Source organism: Sardina pilchardus, chromosome 6, assembly GCF_963854185.1.
Source record: "Sardina pilchardus chromosome 6, fSarPil1.1, whole genome shotgun sequence".
Classification (NCBI taxonomy): domain Eukaryota; kingdom Metazoa; phylum Chordata; class Actinopteri; order Clupeiformes; family Clupeidae; genus Sardina; species Sardina pilchardus.
In genome coordinates, this window is record NC_084999.1 from 3,649,739 (window position 1) to 3,659,738 (window position 10,000).

Below are 10,000 nucleotides of genomic sequence, written 5' to 3' on the forward strand. Positions count from 1 at the left end.
TATTATCTTGAGATACCATGTGGTAAGTTCCCGAGAGGTTGGCTTTGGACATTTTGATGCAGTTGGTGTTTATCTCTCTCAGACGAACGGCGTAACTGTGTCTACCTGTTGCACTGACACGCGACCTTTCCTTTTGTTATCCTTGTTCTGAATCTGCAATCTCCGTTTCCTCCAGGATACCACTACCGCATTGTATATTACAATGAGACGCACCGCAACGAAATTGCCTTTGTATCTTACAAGGAAAAAGTTGCTTCACGATGCAAAGTTTTCAAGCAGTGTCTCAAACCAACTGAATCGTTGTACTCTGCACTCAGTAACTGTAACCCGGAGAGTGTTCGGGAAAAGAACGTTCCCAAACGTCTTAAGTTACCCAATCCTTCGCCAAATCAGTTTAACTCCTCCCTGTCATCGCACGGCGAACTCTCTGTTGGCAAGGGAGAGTGAAAAAACCGGATAATCCGTTCCGTTTGGGCAGGCTTCCAAAAGAACCAGATGAATTAATATCAATCTCAGCCCCCCCGCCCCTTCCCTCTTCACCCCCCCTCCCCCAGAGTGATGCAGACTTTGTTCCGTGCCCCAGTGCGAGGGGGAGGCAGGGAGGAAAGGTCGTTCATCTACAAAGGTCTTTCACACTGCTATGTTGCGTTTATTCGGGTCAGCGAAATGGGGGTCGACTGAAGCGATGTCCTAAACATACGGCCTCATTGCGAAAACATTCTCTGACAGCCAATTACCCTCCCATCATCATCCAGCTCTTTGAAGTTAAGCTACGACTACATATTATAAAACTAATACGAGGTTTGACATTTACGCTTATGTAAAATTTGAAAAACAACTTGCCAGATATGATCAGAACAAGCCGCGTGTTGTTGACAATGACATATGGACAATAGATTACATGAAACATTTGTTTATTTTTCTGCTTTAAATCAGTATTACAAGGAGTTTTCATTGATCAAATGTATCGCCAGAACAGACAAAATGTATTTTCTTTTACAAAAAGCCATGAAAAGATGAAAAGCAAAACAAAATATTGAAATATCTATAAATTAATTCACAATGAAATTGTTTGTACCATAATTCCCACACTGGTGGCTGAGACTCTTGGCCAGATGTGGTGGCCATTCAGCCTGGATGTGCTCCCAATCGCCCTGCAACCTGAGCCCTGGACTTCCCCACTCATCTCTAAACTTGGCTATTGGCCAGATACTCATGTAATGACTCAAACCTTTGGAAACTTTTTTAGTCATTGTCGTCATCATCATCATCATCATCAGTCCAATTGATTAGAACATTTCTGTACATTTTTTATTTTCTTTCTTTTTTCTTTTTTTCCTTTTTTTTTTATCTTTTTCTCACTGATCCGCTCTTCTTTTCTTCGGATTTCTGCTTCTTGACATCTTTCTTTCCCTTTGCCCCAAGGTTCTCATAAACTTCATCTTTACTCCTGACAAAAATAAAGTAACAGTTAGTTTGCAGAATGTCAATTTATAGAACAAATGGCACAACAGCAGAGATAACCATTATCAAGCTATTCTCAAACAGACGGCTTGATTAATTTCAGAATGACCTTAACTCTCATGTGTCAGTTGGCAGCCGTGGGGAATGCTGGCTGTCATTTCACTCTGCCTTTGAATTGAAATGGCATCATCAAAGCCATTTGACGCAGTAAGATGTATCAAAAGAAATGGCTTGTGTGTGCGTGTGTGTGTGTGTGTGTGTGTGTGTGTGTGTGTGTGTGTGTGTGTGTGTGTGTGTGTGTGTGTGTGTGTGTGTGTGTGTGCGTGCGTGTGTGTGTATGCACATTACCTCTGGTGGGTATGGGAAGAGAGACAGTCTACTTTCTTTCTGTGTTCCTACCTGTGTAACGGATTAACAGAGATGTGTCTCTCTGCAGAGGCTGCCTCTCTAAAGCTAGCTGGGCAGAGGCCAGCAGGGCTTCCTCTAGAGAACTGGACTAGCGGCACTCTCATGAGACAGGCTTGAGTTCGGCAGTGCTCTGACAACATACTGTAGCCTAGTCGGACTGTAGCATAGGCTACTTATGGTATTTCTCAATAACACGTTGCGTAATTTCACCATTTGGAGCTGAATCCACATTTGACAAATGCTACAGCGCAACACCATGTCTTGTATGTGTGTGTGTGTGTGTGTGTGTGTGTGTGTACATGCGTGCCGTGTGTGTGTGTGTGTGTACATGCGTGCTGTGTGTGTGTGTGTGTGTGTGTGTGTACATGCGTGCTGGGTGTGTGTGTGTGTGTACATGCGTGCTGGGTGTGTGTGTGTGTGTGTGTGTACATGCGTGCCGTGTGTGTGTGTGTGTGTGTGTGTGTGTGTGGCAGGGCTGGACTGTGACATTTGTATTGTATTTGTACATCTTTGGTGCAGCTCGCACTTATAATGAAAATCAATATGTTCTGCACATGAAGCCTACACACAACACACACACAATGCACAGGCCACACACGCACAACCTGCATACAATGCATGCAGTGTGACAAGCTTAAGTCAAGCCCATTCAGAGTCAACCTCCACCACGTGTGTGTGTGTGTGTGTGTGTGTGTGTGTGTGTTGCCTGGACTCACTTGGAGACCTTCCGGCTGGCCTTCGCGTGCTGCTGGGGCTTCAGGTTCCCATACTCCGTTTCTGTCTCCTGTAAAAACACACACACACACACACACACACACAAAGATGAGACTCAGGCAAGAATACTCATTACACTCCCTCTGATAAGTACTAAGAATGTGGCTGGTGAAGAAGGATCTCATTTGGCAGGTCTAACACATTGAGATGCCCTATCCACACCCATCTGCTGGAGGGCAAAATAGAAAGTTCTGAAACACAAAGTCGACACACTGACATGGAGCTCCTGACAGCAGGAGCAGAAGACCATAAAATCTGACGCTAAAATCTGACATTTGTCTCACGCATACAAAGTCGTTCACCTCACTATGGCATACCATACCATTCGCTAGCTTTGATACATTCACTAGAAGTGTTCCATTCGCTACATCTGTTGATGGAAAACCATCTAGCACAGTAGAAACATTCGCATTAACATGATGACATGAATGTAATTCGCTAGAATTGTTCTGTTGAATGGGAAATCGTTTTGGTGCTTCTGATATCGCTCAAAATTACATCAACTTATGAGTTAATTCGCTTGAAAATCTTATGGAAAAAGGGCTCAATTTCTGAGTAGTCCTATCAATCTCTAAACTTTCCCCTGTGTAAGAAGTGATCAGGACCAACATACACATCGAATTCCCCCACCACCACCACACATTACATCAGAGAGAGTGTGTGTGTAGGTGTCATTATTGCCCTGTTGTAAAAATCTGCAAACACACCGTTATTGTTTTAAGCAATGTCCCTGGCAGTGTTGGTCCATCCTATGTGATGAACGACTTCTCTATCCCTCTGTTTACCATAGGGAATCACTGCAGACGAATTATGACAAACTCAAAGCCTATCTTTCAGTCAGTGGGGACAATCCAGCCACCTTCCCTTCTGCTGGTCAGGCTTATGTGGATTATCCAAATGTGCTGGTCAAAGCTCTCCAAACGGCACTCTGGTGCAAAGCAGAGCCGAGAACCCCAGCGCTCTGCGCGTGCACGTGGGTGTTTCTCCGCAGCAGGGAAGGTTCCAGCTCCACGGCCTGAAGTGCCCTGTTCGGAGGTGTGCCCCTTGCCAGACACCTCCCTCGTCAATTGTAGGGATCCTAATTCCCAGGCTGATGACATTCCTTTCAATCATACTGTATGTGGACTCTTGATTTTTCTACTAAGTGTGGGCCTATTGTGGGCCTAATGTCACATGTTTGTCCAAGGTCCACAGAAGTTAACTTGGACCAGGAAATGTAATCAAATGTATTGTCATGTCTTGATTGATTCACTCTAGTGGTTTCACTGCAACAATGGTCTCGGTTTCATCAACAGTACTCATCATGTGATCTCCAATCGTGTAACCCCTCTCAATGCCCTAACCAATCATGAACTGGGTAGCCTATTTAAGGGAAGTCAACCCGTTAATCATAGAGTTATTCTGTAGTCAGATTCTTCCGCACCACTTGACGTTCATATTACAATATTTTGGGCGTCTGCCCACCGTGTATAGTAATATTACTTTGAAACAGAAACGTTTCCGTATTTAGCGAGGTCAGAAATGATTAGGTTAACAGCCCTGGTCCTTCGACCACTCCTAGTTCCCTTATTGGTCCTGAGCGAGTGACGTCCTTATACAATCAACACCTCCAGTCAGGCTCAGTAGAGTCCGCCTTCACTGCCAAAGCCAATCTTCTCTAAACCCCTGACCCCCCCTCGGTCCTTTTTGTTGTATTTGTGTTCACCCTCCCTAATGCTCACCTCCTTGACACCATTAACCAATGACCCCCCATGACCCAAAAACACATCTGCCTGTCAAGTCTCATCTGGGAGACCTTTTGACAAACCCCCGCCACAGCCACTATAACCACTCTCACCACTATCCCATTTATGAAGAGGCATTAATTAGGGAGCTAGCTACCTACCAGCCATCAGACGTGCCTAGCATATATGTTGTTATCAAAGCTAGCTAGCTGGCTAACGGCTGTATTCTGGCGACGTAGATTATATTCAATGAGCTTTTGTTGTTAAAGCGGGCTTTCAATTTTTGCAGGTATTTAGTGCCTTGCTTGTGGAAGCAGCTTTGTGTGCAACAGCTGAACAGGTGGACGTCCAGGGTTGCTCACCTGGCAGGCCTGCATCTTGGTCTTGGTGGCCTCGATGTAGTGGCTCACGGCCAGGTAGATGAACTTGTACTGGGCCTCCGTCTGCACCATGCCCGACCGCTGCTCACGCACCATCTGAATACACTTCTGGATGTCGATGTCACAGTCCAGCCCTGCCACACACACACACACACACACACACACACACACACACACACACAGCACGCATGTATACACACAGACACAGACACAGACACAGACACACACACACACACACACACACACACACACACACAGAGAGAGTATGTTATACGGCACTATCTAATGCACTCAAGCCTGTTATGTCAATACACTTAGTGATCTATTAATAACTGCCCCCTCATATGCTAAGCAGTGGCCCATTAATAATTAATGTCTATCATGTTTGCCCACAACAGTGAGCTGCTCCGTGTAGCGGTCAGAAGCCCTCTGTGCAGCAGGACGCCCATGGGAATGCTGACCTTTAGTGTCTATGATATCAATCAGTATTGGGAATGCTCACCTTTAGTATCTATGATATCGATCAGTATTGGGAATGCTCACCTTTAGTGTCTATGATATCGATCAGTATTGGGAATGCTCACCTTTAGTGTCTATGATATCGATCAGTATTGGGAATGCTCACCTTTAGTGTCTATGATATCGATCAGTATTGGGAATGCTCACCTTTAGTGTCTATGATATCGATCAGTATTGGGAATGCTCACCTTTAGTGTCTATGATATCGATATTGGGAATGCTCACCTTTAGTGTCTATGATATCAGTATTGGGAATGCTGACCTTTAGTGTCTATGATATCGATCAGTATTGGGAATGCTCACCTTTAGTGTCTATGATATCGATCAGTATTGGGAATGCTCACCTTTAGTGTCTATGATATCGATCAGTATTGGGAATGCTCACCTTTAGTGTCTATGATATCAATCAGTATTGGGATTGCTCACCTTTAGTGTCTATGATATCAGTATTGGGAATGCTCACCTTTAGTGTCTATGATATCGATCAGTATTGGGAATGCTCACCTTTAGTGTCTATGATATCGATCAGTATTGGGATTGCTCACCTTTAGTGTCTATGATATCGATCAATATTGGGAATGCTCACCTTTAGTGTCTATGATATCGATCAATATTGGGAATGCTCACCTTTAATGTCTATGATATCCATCAATATTGGGAATGCTCACCTTTAATGTCTATGATATCGATCAGTATTGGGAATGCTGACCTTTAATGTCTATGATATCGATCAGTATTGGGAATGCTGACCTTTAGTGTCTATGATATCGATCAGTATTGGGAATGCTGACCTTTAGTGTCTATGATATCGATCAGTATTGGGAATGCTCACCTTTAGTGTCTATGATATCGATCAGTATTGGGAATGCTCACCTTTAGTGTCTATGATATCGATCAGTATTGGGAATGCTCACCTTTAGTGTCTATGATATCGATCAGTATTGGGAATGCTCACCTTTAGTGTCTATGATATCGATCAGTATTGGGAATGCTCACCTTTAGTGTCTATGATATCGATCAGTATTGGGAATGCTCACCTTTAGTGTCTATGATATCAATATTGGGAATGCTGACCTTTAGTGTCTATGATATCGATCAGTATTGGGAATGCTCACCTTTGGTGTCTATGATGTCGATCAGTATTGGGAATGCTCACCTTTAGTGTCTATGATATCAATCAATATGTCGATTACTATGATGGTGCCAGTGCGTCCGATACCAGCACTATAGGGAGAAAAGAGAAAACACACACATACACACACACACTGCTTTTAATGACTGAAACAGCACGGTAAATCAACTTTTATTTTACACCTGCTTCATGTATTATACAACTAATTAGACTAATGATTGAGAGTGTCACTAACTACAGCACATAAACAGTCGTGATCTAAAAGAGAGAGAGAGCGAGAGAGAGAGAGAGAGAGAGCGAGAGAGAGTGAGAGAGAACGAGAGAGAGAGAGAGAGAGAGAGAGAGAGAGAACGAGAGAGAGAGAGAGAGAACCTCCATTCTACTACTACTCTTCTGAGACCCCTGATGCATCAGAATCTACAGTAGCGTGGACATGTGGGGCCTTTTGGTGCTTTTCAGTTGCACTGGTCACGTGTACAGCAGGAAAATCAAGCTCATGCGTTTTAGTCGCCTTTTTCCCCTTCCTCACACAGTAACTATGTAGCTGTTGCATGCTGTGCCTTTTTCCCCTTCCTCACACAGTAACTATGTAGCTGTTGCATGCTGTGCCTTTTTCCCCTTCCTCACACAGTAACTATGTAGCTGTTGCATGCTGTGCCTTTTTCCCCTTCCTCACACAGTAACTATGTAGCTGTTGCATGCTGTGCCTTTTTCCCTTCCTCACAACTGAAGTACGTAGCTGTTGCATGCTGTGCCTTTTTCCCCTTCCTCACACAGTAACTACGTAGCTGTTGCATGCTGTGCCTTTTTCCCCTTCCTCACACAGTAACTACGTAGCTGTTGCATGCTGTGCCTTTTTCCCCTTCCTCACACAGTAACTACGTAGCTGTTGCATGCTGTGCCTATTTCCCCTTCCTCACACAGTAACTACGTAGCTGTTGCATGCTGTGCCTTTTTCCCCTTCCTCACACAGTAACTACGTAGCTGTTGCATGCTGTGCCTTTTTCCCCTTCCTCACACAGTAACTACGTAGCTGTTGCATGCTGTGCCTATTTCCCCTTCCTCACACAGTAACTACGTAGCTGTTGCATGCTGTGCCTATTTCCCCTTCCTCACACAGTAACTACGTAGCTGTTGCATGCTGTGCCGCTGTGCGTTGTTTGTTGTTTTTTGTTCTCTGTGATCGGCCCTCTCCTTAGAGGAGAGAAGAGGAGTGTGTGTGAGCTGGGGCTACAGTAAGCCAGAGGAGAGAAGAGGAGTGTGTGTGAGCTGGGGCTACAGTAAGCCAGAGGAGAGAAGAGGAGTGTGTGTGAGCTGGGGCTACGGTAAGCCCACCAGCGCTTCAGCGGCAAGGACAATGGCCTCTACTGTGAGACAGACAGACATGACTAAATACCGCGCTTCTTCATGAAAGTCTAAAACATCCCCCCGGCAAGATGGCCTTGTCCTCCAGCGAGGGGCCGTGCACTGTCTCATGCAGGTTACATGGGTGTGTGTGTGTGTGTGTGTGTGTGTGTGTGTGTGTGTGTGTGTGTGTGTGTGTGTGTGTGTGTGTGTGTGTGTGTGTGTGTGTGTGTGTGTGTGTGTGTGTGTGTGTCATGCAGGTTACATGGGTGAGTGACAGTGTGGGACCCAAAAAGACAGATTGTTGCCTTTAATACCTGCATAGCTACAGTATGTAGAGTGGCTGTCAGGACTTTAACAGTGTCTCTTGTTGGTGTGTGTGGCTGTGTGTGTGTTTGTGTGTGTGTGTGTGTGTGTGAGAGAGAGAGAGAGAGAGAGATAAAGAGTGACTGTGACTCTGAGTGTGAATGTATGTGTGTGTGTGTGTGTGTGTGTGTGTGTGTGTGTGAGTGTGTGTGTGTGTGTGTGTGTGTGTGTGTGAGTGTGTGTGTGTAGTTCTCCGTCAGCTTGTGTGCAGTCTTGCTGGCGGTCCTTCATTGTCGATATCAGTGAATGGCATATTCCGCTAAAGTCAACAGTTTCCACAACAAGTGAAAGCCTTGTGAAGAGGAAGCAGAGTGAGGTGGTGTGTGTGTGTCACAAGTAGTGTCAGTGAAGTGTGTATTGACTGCTAAGTGCTGCAGTATTACAGCTTACAGGGGAGCTACACCAGGCGCGTCACTGAAGCGTTCCGTTCACAACGTGTAAAATCCATTTTAGAGGACTGTTTTTTTTTCTTTTTTTTTTCTCGAACGTACGCCCCACTGTTGTGTCTGGTGAAGCTACTTCCATTAATTGTACTGTAGTGATTATTAACTGCTGTAGCATACGCGTCGCGAACGGAACGCTTCAGTTACGCGCCTGGTGTAGTAGCTCCCCTGTTGTGGCTGTGAAGTGTGGAGGAAACCCTTCCTCTGCCTTCTCTGGACGTCTCACTAGTCTTGACATCCACAGACTAGTCCCTCAATTTATTAACGTCCACAGACTATTCCCTCATATTCATAAAGTCCACAGACTATTCCCTCACATTCTTAACGTCCACAGACTAGTCCCTCAAATGTTTAACATCCACAGACTATTCCCTCAAATTCTTTGTCCACAGACTATTCCCTCAAATTCTTAATGTCCACAGACAATTCCCTCAAAAAGGATGTGTTGGAAATAACACATTGATGTGTTTAGGTAAGGACAGTACAGTTTGTGTTGTTTCCAGCACAAGTTCTGTTATTTTCAACTCATATTGTGCAACAACAAATAACAAAAGCAATGTGTTGGAAACAACACAAACTGTGTTGTCGTTACCTAAACACATCAATGTGTTATTTTCAACACATCCTTTATGAACGTGTAGTCCCTCAAATTCTTAACGTCCAAAGACTTGTCCCTCAAATTCTTAACGTACAGCGTTCATTTGCATGGAATACTCCCTTCTGGTCTTTTGCATGCATTCACTAAAGGTATTAATATCCATGAAACATTTCCTCAATTTCCACATGCATTTGGTCTTAATGCCCCTTGATTGCTCTCTAGTAGTCCAAACAGCCAGAAGTGCAGTGGCACACAGTGGACCATGACATTGGCTACTGGATTCAAACGATTCAGAATGTGTTTCAGAACGTCAGAGGTTATTGCCCAGTTCTTGTACAACTGTACGAATTTTAATAGCCATTAAACTGTTTTTTTAATAGCCATTAAATGCTTCCTGGAGTTCCCTGGGGCCTTCTGAGGTAAAGGTGGATATGACTGTAATAATACTGTGGAAGTCACACAGTTGAAGTCCATGAGTGTATAATGTCCATAAGTCCTAAGTGTATCAAAGTAATCCTATCACAATAAAGAAAGTATGAAAGAAGATTAAATAGATATAACCTAGTTAGTCTAGTCGATGGAGTATGACAGTCACCTCAAAGAGAGTATGGACAGTATATACAGAGTATAGTATACGGGTCTATAAAATAGTCTATATTAATCCCCATGGAGTTGAGATAGGATATAGTAGCTTGTGTAGCACTGGTAACAATAGGTAGGGGGACCAGATTGTGTCCTCTTTTGGGTTTGTGAAAAAGAGGACTCAAGAGAAAACACTGCCTCAAAAGGCTAATTTGTATTCATTTGTGAACGACAGAGAGAAACGCGATGCAAATTCGCTGTACTGT

General features: G+C 44.2%; 2 protein-coding genes across 6 annotated transcripts in view; both read right to left on the reverse strand.

The window, feature by feature from the left end:
* The window catches only part of rbp5 (retinol binding protein 1a, cellular), a 3,972-nt gene extending 3,513 nt beyond the window's left edge, over positions 1-459 (reverse strand). Inside the window, exon 1 of the mRNA XM_062538141.1 lies at positions 1-459. This exon is cut by the window's left edge and continues 24 nt beyond it. Within this exon, the coding sequence (XP_062394125.1) occupies positions 1-52 (52 nt within the window). The 5' untranslated portion in view covers positions 53-459.
* A 438-nt stretch (positions 460-897) lies between these two features.
* The window catches only part of ptpn6 (protein tyrosine phosphatase non-receptor type 6), a 32,152-nt gene continuing 23,049 nt past the window's right edge, over positions 898-10,000 (reverse strand). For all 5 annotated transcript variants that reach the window (XM_062538145.1, XM_062538144.1, XM_062538146.1 and 2 more), the window contains 4 exons: positions 6,426-6,493; positions 4,733-4,884; positions 2,589-2,656; positions 898-1,450 (listed from right to left, as the gene is read on the reverse strand). In XM_062538145.1, coding sequence (XP_062394129.1) covers positions 1,348-1,450; positions 2,589-2,656; positions 4,733-4,884; positions 6,426-6,493 — 391 coding nt within the window. In that variant the 3' untranslated portion in view covers positions 898-1,347. The remainder of the gene's footprint in view (positions 1,451-2,588; positions 2,657-4,732; positions 4,885-6,425; positions 6,494-10,000) is intronic.